Consider the following 22,416-nt stretch of genomic DNA (forward strand, 5'->3'; position numbering starts at 1 on the left):
AGATCTTGGTCAGCTCTGACATTGTGTTCTAGTTCTTGATTTCTGTTCCCCCAGGTGGCTGTAACTTTGACCTCCAGCTCTGTTCCAATTCTGGTGAGCAGGAACTCTCTTCCCTTTCTCTCCTCCTTCCCTCACTAGATTCCTGTGTTTTAATCCATATTCTCTAGTCTAAAACTTGGCATTCCTTAGTTTCCCCACTGACTGCGGGGGGGGGGTTAAGGGAAGTGGGACATGACTGACCTCTCCTGCCCACCAGCACATACCGATTCAGCAGAGTCACAGAGTCAATTGGGTTCTGGGGTAGGCAGGGGTTCCTTGTGTCTAACTTGCTGTGTAACCCAGGTTGTTTCATTTCTCAGGATGTTTCCATATTGGTAGAATAAGAAAATTCATCCACACAATGGTCCATCATGTTCCTTGGCCTAGAGTGGGACAACCCCTAAAACCCTCTCCTAACCAATGTGCCCATCACCTTGAATGACTTTGCCACACGTGGGATCTCTCTGAGCTCCTTCCTGGAGTAACTGAGAACCTGCCTCACTGTTCCTTACAGATGGAGGTTGAGTGTCTTAACACCAGTGCCTTCTCTGTCCACATGGGTGCCTACAGCAGCCAGCAATTCCTTCGCACCTCCAGCACCATTGAGCTGGGCCAACGGGTCTACGTGCAGGTACAGATCTTCCTGCCTCCACCACCACTGCCCAAGTCCTCAGGAGTGCCACCCACTTAGGAGACAGAATGAGAGGGGGAGGCCCCAGGGTTCCACATCTCTAGTCATTGCCCTGCCCTACCCTGAGGCTGATCTTGGACCAAGGGCGCCATCCTTCTTGCTGTTCTGAGCCACTCTTTCCACAGGTGATAGCAACCCCAGCAATTGAAGAGCTCACTACACACCTGGACAGTTGCTCCCTGGACCTGGGGCCAGAGGCCGACCCTGTGGAACTAATCCATGACCAGGTGGCCAAGAGCCCCCGGGTGAGCCTCCTGGCAGCAGACTCCAACAGAATCCAATTCAGCTTCCTTCTCCGGGGTCACATGGTGCCCACACCAATGGCCGCCACACTCAGCTGTAACGTAGGACTGACCCTCCAGGATAAATATGAGGTAAGATGGAGGCTCTGGGGCACTCTGGGAAACTCCATTCAGCAAACATATGTTAGGAAGTGGAAAGGAAAGAGATCTTGTGGTAGCTGTAATCAGCACATAGCAACACAATGCACACTGTGTGCAGTACTTAGAGACAGCTGGTGGCCCATTTGATATGGTGCTGGATTTCAGGAAGACCCGAGTTCGAATCCTCCCTCATATACTTTCTAGTTGTGTGACTCTGAGTAAGTCTCTTAACTGCTCTCAGCCTCAACTTCTTTGTCTGTAAAATAGGGATAACAATAACACTTACCCCACAGGGTTGTTGTAAGCATCAAATGAGATAAACTACATAGCATGCATTACAATTGTTGTTCTGACTCTTCATGACCCCATGTGGGATTTTCGTGGCAGAGATACTAGAGCAGTAGCATTTCTTTCTCCAGCTCATTTTACAGATGAGGAACCGAGGCAGAGTCAAGTGACTTGCCCAGGATCACACAGCTAGGAAGTGTCTGAGGCCAGATTTGAACTCAGGAAGACAAGAATTCCTACATAAAATGCTAGCAATATCATTTATTCAAAGAGCTTACTATGCAACATCAACACAGACAGCTGTATTTCACAATATCACATGATGAGTGCTTTACGTTTCAAAGTTGTGGAAACCTACTAGGCGCTAGATGCCATGGGGGTACAAAAGTACCCAAGACACTGTCCCTTCCCTCAGGGAATTTGCAGTCTGTTTGGGGAGACACAATACACACAAAGGTTACTAATGTAAACACAAGGCTGGATGTGGAAACTGAGAGGTTCGTGGTATGCCTAGCAACTGCTCTGAAGGTTGGGAGTTAGGGGATGTTACTGTGAACCGGAGTGACCAGGAGAGGTGGCATGAATTGAGCTGTGTGGAAGGGAGGAGGTATCTAAGATACAGAGCTACAAAATGCTATCCTTTCTTCCTGCACCCTAGACCAAGACTATCGTTAAGACCTCTACGAAGTTAAACATCAGCAATCCCATACCAACAAGTGAGTAGAATTTTGGCCTCTTACCCCTCCAGGAGTTAAGGGATGGGTAGAAGGTTTCTGAGGCTGAGATCTGGGTTCCCTCAAATGGAAATCCAGACTGGCAGTATGTGGGGAAGGCGACATTAGCCCAGGACTGTGTCTGGGAGCTGTGGGACTCATGAAAGGCCAGAAGGGAGGAGAAACTCAAAGATAAGCCCTGAGCAGAGAAGCTGGAGCGCAGCCCAGGTGCCCATCAGATTGAAGAAGACCAGAGAACTAATCATAACATGTCAGGGCTGGAGGCAAGCTCAGATCATCTATCTTGCACTGTTTGTACTTGTTAGTGTTGCTAAGCAGGGAGAATACCTCTTCCCTTGACTTTTGGCTTCACCTCTGAGCTCTTCTGTACGGGACACTCTCCTGGGAGTAGGGCAGGAGGGGATGGAGCATTCCTCTGGGGGACCGGTGGGACTGGCAAGTACCTCTTCTTGGCCCGGCTGGCTTCCTACAGAAGAGGGCTCCAGAGAGTGGCTGCTACCCTGGGGAGTGTGGCTTGGTTTCCTTCCTTTCTGGAACGTGCCTGGGACACATCTCTCCCCTTCCTAGTAGCCCCCAGAATGGATGACTCTCCCCCCTTCCTTCCCCCATGGCTTCCGGTCTCTGTTTGCTTGCCTCCCTGAAGACCCTTGTCCCCAATGAGCAGGAAGAGTCGCTGACCCTGGGGTCAGCCCTGATCCTCCCCTTCTCCCTCCTCCCCTCCCCTTTAAGGCCAGAGCCAACATTCCCTAGAAAGGACCCAGGTGTCCAGGAAAGAGAGGAAGGGCCTTTGCTATCCTAGTGCCTTGGCCTCTTCAGAAGAGCTAGGAGACTTGGTCACCCCTTTTAGAGAGCTGGTGGTGCCAAGTACTGTTGGGGAGAAAGGTTGGCTCCCAGTTTTGAAAGAGAGGGAAACCGGAAGTGTCACAAAATATGAAAATTACAATAGCCCTATGATTAAATTTCAAGTGAATATTCTGCAAATTTAGTCAGGGAAGGACAACTTTCACCATAAAGACTGAGCATAGCCCGAGGACAGCTGATCACTACATTAGGTGGCCCTGTGGAAGACTTGACCACAAAACCCGACCTTGTGGAGTGTGGCAGGCTGCTATCCTACTACAAAGTCCTTATGGTTAGCCTGGGATCTCTCTCTCTCTCTCTCTCTCTCTTTTTCTCTCTCTCTGTCTCACACACACACACACACACACACACCAACTTCCCATTGCCCATGATCTCAAGACTGAGGAAATAGATTCTCCTTCTGGAAAAGGATAAGGGGCCCAGAGCTAGAACATAATGCCAAAAACCCCCAGGGATCAGGTCTGGACAATGTCCAGAGACATTGTTCCTTGAAGCAAACAAGGCCTGTGGATATCTGGCTACAAAGTAGGCACACAAAAGGCCTGGGTTGTTTAGAGGATCAGAGACAAGAGGGTGAGACTGAAGGATCTTTGGGGACCTGTTACTGACATTCCCAGTGACTCAAAACTCAATGAACTGAGACACCATCGGTGAGAAAAATGTTAGGGCAGGAGAATTAAGACAGGTTGGCCCTGCCTAGACACCAGGGAATAGCCAGCCTGGGACTCTGATGCCCACTCTTGGCAATGGGGTTGGGTCTGACCTGCCCGAGGCTTTGATTGGGATTCAGAGGCACCTGAAGGGTTAAGGAGAGGTTGGAGGCCCTACAGAATGACATGGAACCTTCTTCTGATCTGCCACATCTTATCTCCTGCTAGCCCAAGGCCTGGGCATGCCTGCTGTCCTGGGAATCACATTTGGAGCCTTCATCATTGGAGCCCTGCTCACTGCTGCCCTCTGGTACATCTACTCCCATACCCGTGAGTACCCTCCTCCCTCTTGACCAACATTCCCTCCCCTTTCCAAAACAGATGGGTGAGACTTAGGCCTCCAGACTGGGCATTTGGGCTCCATGCTGAGCTACGAATCCTAATGCTCAAGTTTTCTCCTTCAGTCCTCCCTGGCTAATCGGGGAGCACCCTAAGGGAGGGTGGGGGATTAGTTATCTCACTCTCCCATGGAAACCAGTCTAAGGGGTTATTAGGATGGGAGGGGGAGGTTGGGAGAGAAGCCAGTTGGTTTGGAACTCACTGCAGGTGGGGTGGTTTATCACCACTCCAACCACCGGCCCCCACCCAGGTCCTCCAGGCAAGAGGCAGCCAGTGATGGCCACAGGGCCAGCCTCGGAGAGCAGCAGCACCAACCACAGCATCGGCAGCACTCAGAGCACACCCTGCTCCACCAGCAGCATGGCATAACCCACCCTAACTCACCCCCGCTGGCCCAGCTTGTACCGTCTTCAGCCTGACAAGGCTCACTTGGCACCCTCTGCCTGGACCACATCTCCAGATTCCAGGAACCGTGCCTGCCTTTTTCCACACTCTGAACTTTTGAAGAGTCATCCTGGGCCCAGCCTCTTTGGCCCAAAGATGGTTGAGGGGTATGGGGGTGGAAGGTAAGGCCAGGGAGTCATCGTGAGCCTGACGCCCTCAGAGACAAACTACACCCCCTACACACACCCAAGAGCAGAAATGGGTGTTGGCAGCGCCTTCAGGAGAGACTGGCACAGCTGATAACCAGGAGTCTGGGCCCTAGACTCTTACACATTCAATGAATGGTTGTGTCCACCCCAACCCCAGCCCTAAAGACAATCCTGTCCCAGAGCTCAACGAGTCATAGCTTCAGGTCATGGACAGAACCTCTTCCTCTGCCTCTCTCAAGAGGGGTCCCATCTCAAATCACCTTGAGTTCATCATTGGGAATCTGGGTTCCAACAGACAACCTGGCAACTGGTCGTGAAGTTTCAGGGGTGAGAGGCATACTTCCTGAGCTGTATATATGCCTCACAGTAGTTCTATGTTATGGTATAAATGTATGTTATTTTAATATTGGTCCAGAGTTTTCTGAGCTCTGGAGAGTTTGCAGATAAAAGGGAATGAGTGAATCTCATACCAAGAAATCAGCCTCCCCACTTCACAATGGTCCCCAAGGTTGTTTAAGGGATTGGGAGGGAGATCAGAGTTGAGTCCTGTAGCTATGTGGCACAGGCTGGGGACAGCTCTTCTTTCCCTTCTTCCCCATCTGGATTTGTCTCAAAGCACTCCCTAGCTCATAGACCCCCAGGACATGTTCCCTCTGCCACCAGCCAAAGCGTTAAGCTCCCCCAGATCCTCCTCCCCTCATCCTTCCCTGGCTGCTGCAGCCACAGACAATTCACCCATGGGCCCTGGTGCCCACCTGCCCCAGGCCCTCCAGAAGGAACACAGCTCAGGAGTGGGGCTACACCCGGGGCCAGCCAAAGAGACTCCTGACCAGCAGTGGTCTCCATTCTATATATGCCAGCAAGAAAGATGACTGAGGGACCAGTCCTTGTTGCCCCTCTCTTGGCCACAAGGCAACAGGGGATGGGGATAATGAGTGAGCTTCTCCTCAGGCCAAGGGATGATGGGATCCCGAAGGCACATGGCCCCACTCTCTGCTCTCACTGCTGCCGTGCTGGAAGAGACCTTCTAGGAAAGCAGCAGCTTTTACATGCATACATACGTACATAAAGAGCCATAAATCACCACCTTACCATAAGATAAGGGCACTTTACACTTTATAAATCCCTTTGTTCCCAACAACCTAGGGATGGAAGTCAGCACTACCACCTCCCTTTCACACGAGGGGAAAACTAAGCAAAGTCCAGTGGCTCGTCCCACACGTGGTTTGTAACTTGGTGGTGCCAGGATCCGGATCCACGGTCTTCTCCAACAGTAACTGCAGTTAGCATTTATCCAGGGCTTTCAGGTTTGCAGAGAAATTGACAATTAATATTTATTTGATCCTCACAACAAACCTGGGAGGTAGGTGCTGTTATCCTCATTTTACTGATCAGGAAACTGAGGCAAGCAGGGATCAAGTGTCTTGCCCAGGGCCACTCAGCTTTGTTAAGTGCCTGAGGGAGGATCTGAACCCAGGTTTTTAAATTCCGTCTCCAACATTCTTTCCACTCAGCCACCTAGTGGCCTAGAAAGAACATCCAATATTCTTTCTCTGTCAAAGAGATTTAAAGGTAGGGGAGGTGAGTTTAACTGCTCCCAGTCTTCCAAGAACATTTCTTCACATCCTTGTCAAGATGTCTGGACTCACATAGATCTTTTGCCCAGAACTCTTACTAAGATTCTGGAGCATATCTGGCTCTCAGGTCCCCCATGTCCAGGGTGGACCAGAAAGGAGGCTGGCTTGTGGGATAAAAGAATGTGGGGAGCTGGAAGGGACTGCTTTATGTGATCTAGTCTCAGCATTTTCCAGAAGGGAAACTAGGGTCCCAAGTGGGGAAGTGAGTTGTCCAAAGGGAACCCAGCTCATAAGAACTAGAACTCAAAATCCAGGCTCTCCCTAAGCTACATTTCATGGATATCAACCTTCTTGTTTGTCTGGGCAGTCAGGGAAGCTTGAGGCATAAGTCTCTTGGGAAAAAAAAAAGGTTTTTTAATTAAAAAAGCTTTAACTTACTATCATCTTGTACTCCATGACTCTGCTCTGCCCCCTCCTTAGGACCAAACCCCACCCAGGGTCAGAGCCCTCAGCTTTCCCAGAACCCTCTGGGAGGAGGAAATCTATCAAGCAGCAGGGCCCTGGGCCTCCAGCCAGCCTGTTCACACAATGCACTGGGCCCAGGCCAGGAAGGCCTCCGGCTCCACAGCTTCCGGGCTCCCGAGGACACCCAGGCGGGGGCTGGGGGATGTCAGAGTCTGGGTGCCCTTCAGGACAGGACTGGGGAGTGGGGGAGAGGATTGTAAGAGCAGCAGTGGAGGGGGGTGTGCCTCCTCCCGTTTTCCAGTGACAGGATAATTGAGGCACAGAATGGGTTGCCTCAAGGGGACTTGCACAAGTCAGCACAGCTGTTAGTAGAAGGATGGGTTGGGACTGAGACCCAGGAATCCTGATCAGTCTTACTCTGGTGGTATAAGCTGTGCCCGTCTGAGACTGGGGAAACAGCCCGGGCCCAGCTCAGCCCCTCCTGGCCTCCCAGGAAGAGGAGTCCAGCACACACAACTCCCTTCTGAGGGAGGTAACAAAGAGGAAGCCTTCTCTCACCCCACTCCCACCTCCCCACCCTGCACCTCACCTCCTTCAAAGCAGGATGCCTTACATGGCATGGAAAGTTCAGAAGCAGAAGGAAAAAAGGCACCTGTCGGATGTGGAAGAGTTTGGGGAAGATGGGGAAAGACAAGGAATGGAAATGAAAAGGCCACAGGCAGAGGGAACTGCTCCCCTCCAGGAATGAGCTCCAGCCCCACTACTGGGACAGTGCGGGATCAAGGAGCTTTAAGACACCACCCACCAGGTGAAGACTGCCAGTGACCAGAACCTGGATGGAGGAGGCTTCCTTGAGGAGGACAGCCCCACTACTGGCCACAGGGTGGGAGTGAAGCCCCCGGGGAGGGGTGGGGGGCTGAAAGTGGGGGTCCCGGCCCTGACTGATCCATTGCAGGGCATGGGAGATGCAGCTGAAGACCAGAGAGTTGGCGTTGAGAGGCCGGGGAGCTGGGGGAACCAGGAGAAGAGGCCCATGCAGGGGTCCACTGCCGAGTTCTGGGGCCTGGGCCAACCAGGGGTCCACGCCTGCCTTCTCCTCTGCCAGTCGGTTCCACTGTTTCTGGTTCTCCAGACAGCGTGTCAGCACGTGGTCCAGGGTGACCGTAAAGTTCTGCTGGTCTAAGGGGTGGGAGGAGAGGGAGACAGGACATTAGAATGAGGCCTCATCACCACCACAGCGGGGGGAACAGGACAAAATGCACAGATGGGGAGAAGGGTGAGGGTCACAGAGGAAAGGTCATCCCAGTTCAACTGAGGCAGCACAGTACAGCAGAAAGAGACCTAGACTAGGGATCAAGAGCTTTGGGTTCTAGTACCAGCTCTGGCACTAAACTGGCCGTGACCTTGCGTAACCCTCTGGATCTCAGTTTTCCCACATGTAGCATGAGATGAGTGGAACTGGATGCTCTCTGTGGTCCCTTCCTGTTTTTCTCACACCCCTGACTATTAAGAATGAAAGAGGGAGAAGCCCCCCTTTAGAAACCCTGTCCTACCCTCCTCCTCCCAGGCTGGAGTATGGGGTGAGGCCACTCTTGGGTGATGAGCTCTTTAAAAATGAAAGGGGAGGGGACAGGGGAAGAAAAGAACATGCTTCTCTCCAGTCTTTACTGCTGGCCATCTCAGCTGCCCTCAGAGGCAGTGACTGCAAGTTTAGCACAGAACAGAGTACCATCCTGGGGTATGCAGGATTTGTAGGGGGAGGGGAGCACACAACTTCCCAAGCTGGATGCGGTGGGGCTGTGTGACCATCTCTCTCAGACAGTTCCTATGGAACAGACCCTCGCTCCCCTTGGTGCTTTGGGGTCCCCGATGTCTCTCACCTGCATTTCCCACAGGAGATACTTCAGTCAGGTTGGGGCAGAAGACAGCATAGTCAAACTGGCACGGCTGAAAGTTTCACAGGAATAAGAGTGGTATCAGACAGAGGAACAGCGCTGTGCCACCTGGAGCCCCAGCCCTTGCTTGGTTCTAGGTGAGGCTCTGCTGCCAACTAGCAGTGTGACCTTGGGCAAGTCCATTCCCCTCTCCTGGCCGCACTTTCTCCACTTAGGACATGTGAGAATTGGATGAAAGGGCAAACCCTGATGGTCTCCTTACAAGGCTAATGTTCTGGGGTTCTGAGTGAAGACCTGACTCCCCTCTAGGGAAACTGCCCCACCTGGTGGACGCTAAGAGAACTGCAGGGCCCTTTGGCGGTGGGGCTCCAAGCAACGTCCCTGCCAGCTCCTTCAGAGGTTACCTACCTGCAGCAGTTTGAGTAGAGCCGCTGTGTCCCGTTCTCCAGTGGCATTGAAGAGCAAAACCCGAACCTCGGGGCCACTGTGGGGGAGAAATCCAATTCAATTGCACAAACATTCACTAAAGCCCCCACTGTGTGTCCTGTAGTGGGCAGTAGATAAAAAAAGACTCTTCCTGACCTAAAGGTCTAGTAGCTGGTAAAGTCAGAAAAAGTGCTTTCCAGGAACATCTGAGGAGAGGGAAAAGGAGGAGAGAGGGGGAATGAGACAAACTGACTGTGAAGAGGAATGGGAGAATACGAGAGGAGGACAGAGAGAGAACTTCAGCTGCTAAGTTCAGGGAGCGTTCCATGCTGGAGGTAGCACTTAAGCTGTGTCTTGAAAGAAGAGGATTTTAACAGAAATGAAACATAACATGACTTCCAGGCATGGAAGGAAAAGGAAACTCCTCCCCAATTCCTAAGATGGGCACCCAGTGACTCATATCATACCACTGGCCTCTGGGATCAGAACCCCAACACCTTGGAGCAACTAGGTGGTACAGTGGCTAGAGAAGCCAAGCCTGGAGTCAGGAAGACCTGAATTAAAATCTGACCTCACATTTACTATCTGTGTGATCCTGGGCAAGTCACTTAACATGTCTGCCTCAGTTTCCTTACATGTAAAACGAAAATAATAACACCACCTACCTCTAAGGCTGGTTGGAGATAATAATTAGCAGAGTGCCTGGCACACAGTAAATGTTATATAAATGTTACTATAGATATGCAGAGGAACAGGACAAAATAATTAGCAGAGTGCCTGGCACACAGTAAATGTTATATAAATGTTACTATAGATATGCAGAGGAACAGGACGGCAGGTCTAAGAGGAAAGTGAGCAGGCCTGGAGAGTCCCACCAGCGTAATTTTCCCATCTTCCCTAAATAACCAGGCCCCTTATTCCCACACCCTGATAAAGGAACTCACTTGTTAAGCTTCTCCTGGTTGAGCACTGCACGGCGGAACCACCGCACACCTGCCTGAATGCTGCTGGTGGTGTGAGCCCCGTCCAAGTACCAGGTGAGGGCGCCTCGTCTCAACATCTGTGTCCGGCCTAGCCACTCTGTGTCCTGCAGCCCTGGAACAAAGTGGTGGGATGGGGAGTTCAATGATCAAGTGTGCAAGGGGGATTGGGAAGGTTGGAGTATTAAGCGTGGTAAGAAAAATCAATCCCTCCCCTGTAACTGACTCACTTTCTTTGAGGAATTCTTCCACGAAGGCGCCATCATCTCCCCCCACATCCCCAGACTGGAAATGCTCTCTCTCCATCCTGGGAACCCCAAGCACTTACAAGCTCCTCTTCATAAGCCCACAAGAGGAGAGGACCTCCGAGGTGAGGTCGTCCAACCTCCTCATTTTATATGTGAAGTGAACCGAGGCTCAGAAACTTCTGAGAAATATATGCATTCCCAGGCAAAGGATGTGCAAAGACTCAAAGGAACACAAAATTTTACAGGCACTCAAACTGTTCAAACTCTAATAACCTAAGAAAGGTGGATTTTAACAAATATTTTGGTTGAGCAAGGCTAGGATTTATTTAAATGCTTGGCATTTACAAGCCCTTCACAATCTGGCTCCTGCCCGCATTTCCTTATTTATTTCACATTAGCCTCTGTTTCCCGTAGTCTCTCCAGTCAAGCCGAGCTATCTGCTGTTCCCTGACCTCCACATTCCATCTCCCACCTGGGTGCCTCTCCATGGGCTGTCGTCCATGCCTGGAATGCACTCCCTCCCTCCCTCCTTCCCGCCTCTCCACCTCTTAGAATCTTTAACTGCCTTCAAATCTCGACTCCTACGTGCCACCTTTTGTGAGCCTCCAGCTGTCCCTCCTTCAAACTGCATCCACCCTCCGCACATGTGCAGAAGCTCCCCCCAACACAAAGGAGGCCCCTTGAGGCTAGGGCTGGGCTTCACTGTCTTGGCATCCCTAGTGTCTTGGTGGGAACTTAATAAAATGCTTGTTGAAATGAGAGAAGTTACACCCCCCCCTTATGGTCATACATCAATGCAGTATTAGCATTCCATTAGAAATAACAAATATGAAGAAAATACAGAGAAATATGCCAAGATTTATATGAAGGAATGCAGAGAAGGAAAACAGAAACAGAAAACATTCACTGACTGAAACTATTAAAGAGAAAATAGCAACAAAATCTGACAGTAGACGGGGAAAAAAGCAGCAAAGAAAAGAAAAAAAGATCATTTTTGTTAATGTCATTTTAGCAAACTAAATCATTTATGGTTTTACTAGAATTTGATTGCTTTGTGGATTACTTAATAAACTTATTTTCTGTAAAAAGACATGTAACATCTGAAAATGAGGAGGTTAAGAGCTCTATGGCTACGATCCTATGACATTTTCCTTATTCCTCAAGGCCGCTCCTGTCTAGCTGAGGAGACAAAGCTCACAGGCAAGACAAGTCTAGAGAACCAGGAAGGGCCACAGGACATGGTACTCAGTACAGTAAGAGAATTAGAGGGTAGTGGAGATCACGCTGTGGGGGCAAGTCAGGGAAGGTTTCAGGGAAGGGTCTGACTTAAGCCGGCTTGAATGGAAATTAGGAAAATGGAGAGGATGAAGGAGGACTTTCTAGGTGAAAGGAACAATCTCAGCATAGGGGCAAAAGCGGAAAGCAGATTAAAAGCAGTCAGACCACAAGTGGAGGTAGGTGGAAGCCAGGGAGAAAACTGGATGGCTACCAACAGTTTAGAGTCCAGATCTGTCCACCTGAGCACAGGACTGTCATGGAGAGGGTTTAATTAACAAATATTTATTATGCATCCTCTATGAGGCAAACATCGTACTAGGCACCAGGGACAAAGATAACAAAAACAGCCTTTGCTCTAAGGAATTTACATTCCAATGGGGGAAAAGCATTTATATATCAGAAGAATTTAGAAAACACATACAAAGCAGACACAAGGTAAGCTTGGCTGAGAAAGCACTAGCAGCAGGGGCAGAGCAGGAAAGGGCCTCTGTAACAGGTAGCACCTGAGCTGAGTCCTGAGGGAAGCCAGGGAGGGTCCAGAGGTGAGGGTGGGAGGGAGAGTAGTCCAAGGATGAAGCCCTGTGTGTAAAGAACAGGCCAGTTGGCTGGCCCTGTGGAGAGAGCACTGAGGCTGGAGTCTGGCAGACTCAAATTCAAATCTGGCCCCAATCACTTACTAGCTGTATGACCCTGGGGAAGTCACTTAACCTCTGCCTGCCTCAGTTTCCTCATCTGTCAAGTGGGGGAGAATAATGGCAATTACTTCCTGGAGCTGTTGTGAGGACTAAATGAGATATTTGTAAAAACTGCTTAGCACAGTGCTGATACAGTAGGTGCTTATTAAATCATTCCTTCCTTTCTTCCTTCTTTCCTTCACTGAGGACAGCTAGGAGGCACAATGGATAGAGAGCTAGAGTCAGGAGTCCAAGACCTGAGTTCAAATCTAGCCTCAGCCACTTCTGGCTGTGACTCTGGGCAAGTCATTTAGCCTCAGTTTCCTTATCTGCAAAATGGAATTAACAACACCTATGTAAAACACTTGACAAACCTTAAATAGCACTCCCTCAATGCTAGCTGTTCATATGACTGACTGTCAAGGAGGCCAGTGTGGGTGAGTCTATGGATTATGATGTGGAAGGAGGCTGGAAAGGCAGGAGGAGAAGAGGATTCACTGTGAAAGGGAGGGGCTGGGACTAGATGAGCCCGAGTCCCTTCTCCCTCAGACATTCAATGGGATGTCTCCGAGAAAGCAGGGAACCCTCCCCAGAGACAAGAGATGTCAGGGTACTTACCCTGCTTCATGGGCAGGGTGGGATGGAACACAGGAGCCAGGGGCAGGGCTCGCCGGGAGGTCAGCCTGGTTGCCTTCATCTCCCCAATACCTGTACGGGAAAGGCAGCAATGTAAAGACCCCATGGTTCAGCCTATTAAAAAAACACCTGAAGAGGAAAGAGATACGTAGCAGGACTCCTGGCCGCTTTTCTCACTCTCTCCTAGACTCACACGGCTTTACCAATCTTCCCAGGCCCTGAGGTATCCAGATTCCCCCAGCACTGCTGGCCTGGTCAGAACAGGAAACTCTCTTCCCTTTAAATCAATTGAGTTAAGAGTTTACACTCTACTTGACAAAGAAAGTAACACATAGTTACAAAACTAGATAGAGACAGTGTAGTCTTATTCCTTCAACAAATTAGTGGAATTATCTGCCTAGGGTATTCCTCCGTATCACATTCTTAACTCAAACTCATTTCCATTTCTCTATCTCAATTCCTACAAGGGTGATGAGGGGCAGACAGTCTTTAGGCTGGGTCTGTAACTACTAACTGGTTAATCACTAATGCTATAGAGAAGATTTTTGCTCAGGTGAGACTGAGATTCCTCCGAGCCCTGGACACATCGACAGCTATGCTAACTGCGCGCTGATTGACTCACATAGTGGAATGAATCCGCTAGGTGGCCAGACCTAGGGAGAAAGGAGAAATCCTATGGGAGGCCACTTCTGGACACCACCTTACCCTTGTGGCCCTGTTGCTGGAGCCAGCAGCGGGCCAGCTGCAGAGCCAGGGCAGCGTTGCTCCGCTGGTGATCGCCTGCCAACCCCAGGTGCAGCGGCTGAGCTTCTTCCTCAAAGGCCTCCAGTGGGGGGCACAGGTACAGCGGACACTGCAGGGCACAGACAAGCAAAGGCTTTATTTCAGAGTCTCTGTTGTATGAGTTGTCAGAGGTGTGGAAATTCAAAGTGCCCTCCTGCCTCCTCTCTACCCAGCTCCTCCGGCTCCACCTTCCCATCCCACTCGCTCTATGGAGGACACTCCCTAAAGGCCACAGATGGGGGAGCCGGTGACCTGGCTTCAAGTCTCAGCGCTGCCCCTGAAGTGCTTTGGAACCGTGGTGGAGACACTCTGGGCTTCTGGTCCCCCATTTGTAGAATGAAGGGATTGGACTAGACAGCCCCAAGGTTCTCCTCCAGCTCTGGCTCTTCTCAACCTTATCAGCCTGCTCTGAAAGACTTTAGAGATCAATAAAAACTGACATTTACCACATGCTGCCCTGTGAGAGTCTCATACTTAACTTTGGCTCTTGGAGCTGAAGGGACCCTCAAGAGATCAACTGGTCCAGACCCCTGACTTTAGGCAGGTCAAGTAACATTATCCTCATTTTAGGCAAAACAACTTTCTCAAAGTCATACTGTTAGACAGTAGCAGAAGTGGGTCAAAAATCCAGGTGTCTACACTGCTTCCAGGGACAGAGGGATGCAGTTTAGAGGCATTTCTTGAATTCGGATCAAGATGGTAGGTTAGGATCACTTAGGGCTTGGAAGTAGGATAAGTGAGTGGCTTATATCCCTCCATGCACTGTCAAACCCAAACCTTAATCAGCAGAGACAAGAGGGCAGGTGAGACACACTCTGCAGGGGATCCTGATGGTACACGTGGCCCAGGAAGGCGACAAAGTTCCTTCCCTGCCAAAATCCAAAGGCACAACTACTTACCATGAGCTTTCGGGCTTGGTCTTTCAGAACCTCCAGGGGGGAGTCTGGCTGGGACACAGTGAAAGCTGGGACACCAGGCTAAAGAAAAAGGTGATTGTAAGGGACGAAAGGAGACAGGACTAAGCCTGGAGTCCTCTCTAGCCTTGGTCTACCCTCCCATAGCCCAGGCCTCTCACGACCTGTTGTTACACATAGATAAGAATTTTCCCTTTGTCGATACTCATTCTTTCCAGCCTACATTTCCAGCTTTATCTTATATTTCTTCTGCCCATGACCTCTAAGCTCCAGGATAAACTGGTACATTCTCTGTTCCCCAAAAGGCCACGTCGGCTCTCCTGAGCCTGTGTGTGCCTTCGCTCACACTACGTCTATGAATGCAATACCCCCTCTCTCTCCTTCACTTATCATACCTACCCAACTGGAATCCATCTCCTCCATGAAGCCTTCCTTGATCTCCCTGGTTGATACCATTCTTCTTCCTCAGACTTCACACAATAATTGGCTCAAGATCTAACACACTTATCAGCTCAAGTGACAACCCTCATATGAAGCCTTTCTTGATCCAAAATTACCTTGTATTTACTTACTGTATCTATTTTATATATCTTATCTCCCACAATACTCTATTCAATAGAACAGAAGCTCCTTGAAGACAGAGACTGTTTCATTTCTGTCTTTGAATCCCCAGTGCTTGGCACATAGCAAGAGCTTAATAAATGCTTAATTGTTATAATATACAATACTGCATGATAATTAGTGCTCATGCCTTATCCCTTAAACTATACTTAAGCCCCTTGAGGGCTGAGCTATGTCTTCTCTAAACTGTAGCTTTCTGTTACTGGAGTAGTAAACTGGTCCAACCACTCTGGAGAGCAATTAGGAGCTATGCTCAAATGGATAGAAAACTATGCATTCCCTCTGACCCAAAAATACCACCAGAGATCAAATACCAGAGATCAAAGAAGGAAAAGGACCTACATGCACAAAAATAGCAGCTCTTTTTGTGGTGGCAAAGAATTAGAAACCAAAAGACAAAACTGGAGAATGGTTAAACAAGTTATGGTATATGATTGTGGTGGGACACTACTGAGCTGTAAGAAATGATGAAGGTGACAGTTTTAGAAAAACCTGGGATGGGGGCAGCTAGGTGGCACAGTAGATAGAGCACTGGCCCTGGATTCAGGAGGACCTGAGTTCAAATCCAGTCTCAGACACATAACACTTACTAGCTATGTGACCCTGGGCAAGTCACTTAACCCCACTGCCTAACCAAAAAAAAAAAAAAAGAAAAGAAAAACCTGGGATGACTCAAATGAACTGATGCAAAGTGATGTGAGCAGAACCAGGAGAATATTGTACACAGTTAACAGCAACTTTGTAACGACGATCAACTGTGAGAAACTTAGTAACTCTGATCAATACACAGATACTGAGACCTAGCACAGTGACACAGCCAAGGTGACACATGAGTGGGTGGTAAAGTCAGGAGACTATAATCTAGGTTTCCTGCTTCCCAGTCAATTAACACACCAACAGGAGCAGCCAGAATAGCATCTACTTAGGTATGTGCCAGGCACTGTGCTAAGCACTTTACAATTATTATCTCATTTGATACTTGCAACAACCCTGGGAAGTAGATACTATTATAATCTCCATTTTACAGAAGAGGAAACCAAGATACACAGAAGTTAAGAGACTTGCTCAAGGTAACACAGCTAGTGAGTACTGGAGGCTGGATTTAAACTGAATCTTCCTGGCTCCAGGCCTAGGGCTCTACCCATTGGGCCACCAAGCTGCTATTTTCTTGCCACTCAACTGACTGATGCTCTTGACCATGTCAGTGTCTTTTAACACAAGCTTCTATGAGACAAGAATATGCTTCCTGAGGGAAATGGAGGGAGTTAGTGGTTCTATCCTCAAAGCCAGGAAAAGCCAGATTTTCCTTGCTGGCCTCTGTCCCCAGGCCCAGGAACACTCTGTCAACTCAGTGGAAAGACACCTGAATTGAAAGTTGGCATCAACTCTGGATTCCTGAGATAGAATCCTGGCTCTAAAATTTATTAGCTGTGTAACCTTGGGTAAGCCCATTCCCTTCTCTGAGCCTCAGTTTCCTCATCTGGAAATAAGAACAAGACTACCTTAGGAGTATGGAAGGTAAAGTGCCACAGAAATGTGAGGTCAGGATTTATCATTCTTTTGATTTCTCACAGGGGTTATTACCTTAAAGATGCCCCCTTTCTGCCATGCAATCTTCTCAATAGTGTCACCCAGGATGCTGACATGGTCTATGCCCAGAGACGATATCCCACACACCACTGGCTTCCTGGGAAAAGGGTCAGGGATAAGTGAGAAAGGTCAGTGTGGGCCCCACATCCCTCCCTGGAACTCCCATAGGGTCTGGGGAAGGTACTTCTGCCCACAGCCTTCATTAATCCCTCTCTACCCGCTGTGAACAATCAGAGCACTGGGACTCTCTATCCCTCCACCCCTACTCAATTACCTGGGGCTAGAACCAGAGGCTTCTCACCTGACAATGTTGGTACAGTCATAAGCACCACCAATGCCCACCTCTACCACTGCTAGGTCCACCTGGAAGCAGGCAGCCAAAACATCAAATGTCAGTCCTGGGGTGGGTTCGCCTAACACACGGACCCATTTTGCATAAATGGCCAAGAGCACATCCCCTCTCCTCCAACCCTCCCACCCTGGCTGACACTCAGGAGCAGGCACAGACCGTGGCACACTAGAGTCCCGAGGCTGCCAGCCTTGGAGAAGCCATTGGGCAGTACAGACCAGGACATCATGGAAGGGAGTGATTAGGCTCTTGGCCTAGGGAGGTGGAGTCTGGGACGACAGGTAGAGACAGACATCCTGGAGAACCATACCTTCTCTTGGAGGAACACATGGAAGGCCATGATGGTAAGGAAGCGGAAGTAAGGGGGCATGCTGACACAACTGCCATCCTGAGGGCAGAGAGATAGGATCAGGAAAGGGGTAAAAAAAAAGCCAGGAGATGAGAGGCATTGTAGCATGGCAGAAAGAATTTGGACTGAGAGTCAGGAGACCTGAGTTCTAATCCCACTTCTGTCACTAACTTGTTGTTTTGACCTTTGGCAACCATAACCTCTTGGGCCTCAGTTTCTCCATCTGCAAAATGAGGGGACTGGATGATATGGTCTCTAAGTTCTTTTCAAAGATACAATTCCAGGGCCCAACCTTATTCCTGCTCTCCCTAGATCTGGAGGCTGAGGGGTGGACAGAGAAGAAACCCAGAGAAGACCAGGGACCAACCTCCCCCTCCAATCCTGCTCTGAGTCTCCCCTACCTTAGTCTCCTCTAGACGATTGTAGAGCCGCCAGAAGTATTTGGTGAAGAGCTCAGGGCTGATGGGTTCACCATTAATACGGATTCGCTCCCGAACCTGCACCAGATGAGGAGAGCTAAGGAGACAGAGAGACCTTTGTGAGGCACTCTCCAGCACCCAGAACCTTCTGTCTGCCTCCTGGGAAAGGCTAGGGGTCTCCTCCTGCCTTGAACTCCCATACCTGTAGAATCCAGTTTTCAGGCCATAGCCACGGAGAATACGTTCGGTGAAGGCACAAGTGGAGCCCTGAAGAGATACAGAGAGAAAGGTGAGGGCTCAGACAGCCCCAAGCCTGGGCCTTAACCATGGCCACCTCTGACACACACAGCTCACATCTCCCTGATCTTACCTTCCCTTTGGTCCCAGTCACATGGATGATCTTCAGCTGATCTAAGTCCTCTACCTAAAACAGACAGACAACTGGCTCAGCAAGTGAGACGCTGTGCTTCAGACTTCACCCTTGCCAGTGCTCTGGTTCAGGTTAATGATGGCACCTATGAGAGGATGCTGGTGGAGCGGGGGAAGTCTCCTATCTCTACTTACCTGCAGCCCACTTCGAATTAAATAATGCTTCATGGCTTCTAGCTGGACCTGTGGGTCTCCCCGTTCTCGCTTGATCTGTTCTAGAAAGCCAGCATTGGTCTGCAGAGTGTTGAGGGTCCGCACAGCATCCTAAGAGGGTTAGAATTGGACAGGCATATCAGAGGAAGAAATGTCAACAGCTTAGAAATCACCCTCCCTCTGCAACCATCTCCTATGAGAAGACTGAGCCTGTCAGAAGTAAAAATCACTGGATCACAGATTTAGAGCTAAAGGATCTTAGAGGTCAGCTAGTTCTACCCCGTCACTGTACAGATGGGCAAACTGAGGCTCAGAGGTTAAAAATGACTTGCCCAGTATCACACAGGCAGTAAATATCAGAGGAGGGATTTCAGCCCAAATCCAGTCCACTTTCATGACTTACTTAAGGCGATCAGAAGCAGAGCTAGGCCTAAGACCTCAGGTTTTCTGAATCCCAGTACAAATCTCATTCCACTATGTTAGCTGACTTCAGGCTAACCAGCGCCAACCCCTGTTCCCAACAATTTAATAATACTTTCTTCAACCTGTCCAGGTCACAGATGGGTGAGAGAATGAAGCCTGGGGCTCTCCCATCTTGTTCCACATGAAGACACAATGAGAAACAGAACAAGTCAGTCTAGTTACATGTGATCCCTCTAGCGGTAACAAAGGCTTCTGAATCACCAGCATATTCTAAAGCTCTCTCCCAGTCTTTGCATTTGCCTCACAGACAACCAGTTTTAAAGGGGCAGAGGGAGCCTGTGCATTAAGATCTCTGCTTGAGGGTGACTGGTCCTATCATGCTCACACCCCTCAGCACCAAACTAATGGGATGTCCCATTGTACTGGTGTTTGAGGGCAGGATGCCAGGGGCTCCAGAAAGAGTTGAGAGATCATCTGATTAGATGATGCTTTTATTTTACAAATAAGGAAATGGGAGCAGAGAAGTTAGGTCAATTCTCTGAAGTCACTAGTTGGTTAGTGAAAGTTGGTGAGTGAGAAGAGATGCAGGCCTTAGGCTATTACTCTTGTCACTCCTGCTGTCAAAAGTAACAGCCTCTCCAGCATACTAAAGGGTAGTTTGCCGGAGCAGAAGGAAATACTATTAAATGTTTCACCTGAAAGTTATGTTGTTTTCCCTAAGGAATGAGAAACTCACCTGAGGCCAAGGGAATGTACAAGAAGACAGGTGGAATCATAAACCCCAGGTCACTTTACGAAAAGGTGCTGACCCTATGATAGCTATTTATACTCCCTTTCCCCCACCCCAAGATCCAATGTCTGTCCCTGCTGCCAGCTATGTGGCCTGGCAGGAAGATGTCAAGTAGAGTTTCCCCTTCAGCGGGTACTAGGTGTTCTACCCTAGGCAGTTACAGGATCCTTGGCAGAGCCAATGGGTGCAAAGTTGGGGCCTGGGCACCCTGTTACCCCTGGCAACCAAGCCAAAGGGAGTAAGGATAAAGGGTACACCACCCAGAGAAGCTGGCAAAGTTCCTCCCTGCAAGGCCTATGATGCCAGCCTGGGCTGTGGCATTTCTTGATCCCTTACTCCAAAGCCTGGACTCCTGAGTTCCCCACACTCCTGCACCCCCCAAACCCTTGGCCTCACCAGAAACCTGGGAGCCGCCAATCTCGCTAGATTCCAGGGTACCCCCAACCCCTTGACCCCATCAGACTCCCAAATCCTGACCCCACCAAAGTCCTGGGCGCCCTCAATCCCCGATTCCACCAGACACCAGGGCGCCCATACTTCCTGAACCTACTTGACTCCAACCCCGGACCCCTCCCAGACTCCAGGGACCCCCTGCTCTTTGCAGTCCCGGGTATCCCGGAGGTGCTGGTGCTGCGTGGCCTCGGCCTCCGCTGCCCACGTGTCCACCCGCCCTGACCGGACTCATGTCGGTCGCCCCGGTACCTGGTACTCCATCCCGGGCTCCTGCGGCACCGGTCGTGCACTCAGCCCCCGCCTCACCGGTCCGCTCCCGGGCGGGGGCCCTGCCGCGAGCCGCAACGCCGCGTGCAGAGCTCGGCAACGGGCCCAAGACATACCGCCAAGAAGCGAGAGGCGGAGGCTCCAGCTGCCGCTGCTCGTCTCCCCGGCCCCGCCCCTGACCCCCGTGGGGCCTGCACCGCCCCTACCATGACGTGTACACTATGCCCACCAATCCTCGATCTGGAGGTCTTCGCTTTTCCACCAATGGTGGAAAGGTCCCTCCGGTGGCCATCTTTGTTCGGGGCGGAAACTAACGGGACTTAGGGTGCCGGGAGGCGGTGCGAGAACCAGTGACGCCATATTTGTAGGGCTCACAACTTTTTTCCGTTCCTGGTCTGAAAGGGACTGACGTGACCTTCTGCTGTTCCCGCTGGCAAGATAGCCTTGCCGTGCCTTTAGAAACCTGGCCGAGACCCTGGACCTGCCCGCCTCCGAGCTTTCACCTTCTCCAGGCTTACGACAGGTCACATTCTACTAGCCTGTCCACATCTTCAACAAACGAAGAGTATTTGGTGCAAACCCATTTTACAAATCTGGAGCCAAGAGGACGGTGGTAAAGTGAAAAGAGTACTTGCTCTGGTCAGTAGACCTGGGTTCAGAACTTATCTCTGATATGTCATGTTGAGCTCTTTGCAGGCAAGGATTTTTTTTTTGGCTTTTGTTTGTATCCCCAGTCCTTAGCACGGTGTCAGGCACGTAGTAGGTACTTATTTCCTGAAAATCCCAGAAGCAAGTCACTTAAATTCCCAAGCCCCCTACCTCCCCATCCTCCGCCCTCTTTGGTAAAACGAGGGAGTTGCATTAAGCGGCCTGCGGTCCCTTTTAGATGTAGCTCTATGATCCTAAATTACTTCTTTAAAATTACAAATGAGTTTGATGGAAGAGCTGGAATTTAGAGAAGCAGAGGAAAGACCAAGAAGGACGGATGTTACCTCCATGTCTCCCTGCAGGATTCCCTGCAGCCCTTCACTCCCCCAAACCTGCAGAGTATACAAGGAGCACCAAACTGACAGCCCCTAGCTCCTAGGCTTGCCTTCCTGGGCTCTCGTTAAAGGCTACCCAGCCCCTCCCCACCGTGGTTTCATCGTCTGGTGCTGTCATTTTTGGATAAAGTGATCAGGTCCAGGTCTTTAGCGTCATCCCAGCCCTTTCTACGGCGGAAACGCTACCCAGAGAACAACTGAGCCTCAACTTTGAAGTGACCGAGACCCCAGTGCAGTGATCCATCCTCTGGCTTCTCCACAGGGAGGCTAACTTTGCACTTAAGTCCAATTAGTTTGCTCGTCGTGGCATCATCTCCCAGATGTAAAGGTCCTCCCCAAGAAGGAAGGACAAACAACAATTCTAATTGTACCTTTGTACTGGCCAGAGGAGAGCTCACTGATGAAAGAGGGAAACAGCCAGGACATGTTCTGGTTGCACTGAGCCTTCTCTCTACCCCAAAGTTAACTTCGCAAACATTAACCTCATTTAAAGAAAGAGGGTTTAAATATTTATGAAGGCCTGAGAGTATTTTCAGTATTTCAGGAAGGAGTTGAGGGGGAAGGTTGTTCGGAGATCAATCACTAGTTAAGACTATATGAACCTTATATACATGCTATAGTTAAAGGCTGCTCAGCCTTTTAAAACTCTTATTGTTGACCTTAGACTTCATTACTGTTGGCTTTTGTTTACCCCCTTGCAAAATGAGGGTCTTGGACTAGATCTCTAGAGTGTCTTCCAGCTCAAAACCCATGTTAATGGGGGGCATTTACACATTATCCATCTCTTAAAATTTTTTCATATTCAGCTCAAACCATACCCTCCCTACATAAGATCTGCCCTAATCATTACCTCTATTACTAATGCCTCCCCTTACACTTACATAAAATTACTATGTATTTATTTTGCATGTGCGTGTGTTTCATTTCTGCCTTTGTAACCCCAAGGCCTATTGTGTAGCACAGTGCTGGCCCTATATTAGAAGATTTTTTAAAAGTTTGTTGATTTAAGAAGCAGA

The 22,416-nt window shown here is 49.8% G+C and overlaps 2 protein-coding genes across 4 annotated transcripts in view; one reads left to right on the plus strand and one right to left on the minus strand.

The window, feature by feature from the left end:
• Window positions 1–6,653, plus strand: part of ENG (endoglin) — a 38,219-nt gene extending 31,566 nt beyond the window's left edge. The window contains exons 10-15 of the mRNA XM_020965473.2: window positions 55–93; window positions 554–670; window positions 856–1,104; window positions 2,060–2,117; window positions 3,875–3,976; window positions 4,296–6,653. Of these exons, the coding sequence (XP_020821132.1) occupies window positions 55–93; window positions 554–670; window positions 856–1,104; window positions 2,060–2,117; window positions 3,875–3,976; window positions 4,296–4,414 (684 nt within the window). The 3' untranslated portion in view covers window positions 4,415–6,653. The remainder of the gene's footprint in view (window positions 1–54; window positions 94–553; window positions 671–855; window positions 1,105–2,059; window positions 2,118–3,874; window positions 3,977–4,295) is intronic.
• The window catches only part of FPGS (folylpolyglutamate synthase), a 35,640-nt gene continuing 18,961 nt past the window's right edge, over window positions 5,738–22,416 (minus strand). For 2 of the 3 annotated variants that reach the window (XM_020965630.2, XM_020965629.2), the window contains exons 2-15: window positions 18,407–18,535; window positions 18,213–18,266; window positions 18,045–18,109; window positions 17,825–17,939; window positions 17,385–17,462; window positions 17,027–17,088; window positions 16,720–16,822; window positions 14,500–14,577; window positions 13,523–13,670; window positions 12,800–12,889; window positions 9,946–10,096; window positions 8,984–9,059; window positions 8,561–8,627; window positions 5,738–7,859 (exon numbers count right to left, since the gene is read on the minus strand). In XM_020965630.2, the coding sequence (XP_020821289.1) occupies window positions 7,441–7,859; window positions 8,561–8,627; window positions 8,984–9,059; window positions 9,946–10,096; window positions 12,800–12,889; window positions 13,523–13,670; window positions 14,500–14,577; window positions 16,720–16,822; window positions 17,027–17,088; window positions 17,385–17,462; window positions 17,825–17,939; window positions 18,045–18,109; window positions 18,213–18,266; window positions 18,407–18,535 (1,635 nt within the window). In that variant the 3' untranslated portion in view covers window positions 5,738–7,440. Of the gene's footprint in view, window positions 7,860–8,560; window positions 8,628–8,983; window positions 9,060–9,945; window positions 10,097–12,799; window positions 12,890–13,522; window positions 13,671–14,499; window positions 14,578–16,719; window positions 16,823–17,026; window positions 17,089–17,384; window positions 17,463–17,824; window positions 17,940–18,044; window positions 18,110–18,212; window positions 18,267–18,406; window positions 18,536–20,339; window positions 20,536–22,416 lie in introns of those variants that run through there. The other variant, XM_020965628.2, reaches the window with a different exon arrangement.

The sequence above is a fragment of the Phascolarctos cinereus genome, unplaced genomic scaffold (assembly GCF_003287225.1).
Source record: "Phascolarctos cinereus isolate Bilbo 61053 unplaced genomic scaffold, phaCin_HiC Scaffold_2;HRSCAF=192, whole genome shotgun sequence".
NCBI lineage: Eukaryota > Metazoa > Chordata > Mammalia > Diprotodontia > Phascolarctidae > Phascolarctos > Phascolarctos cinereus.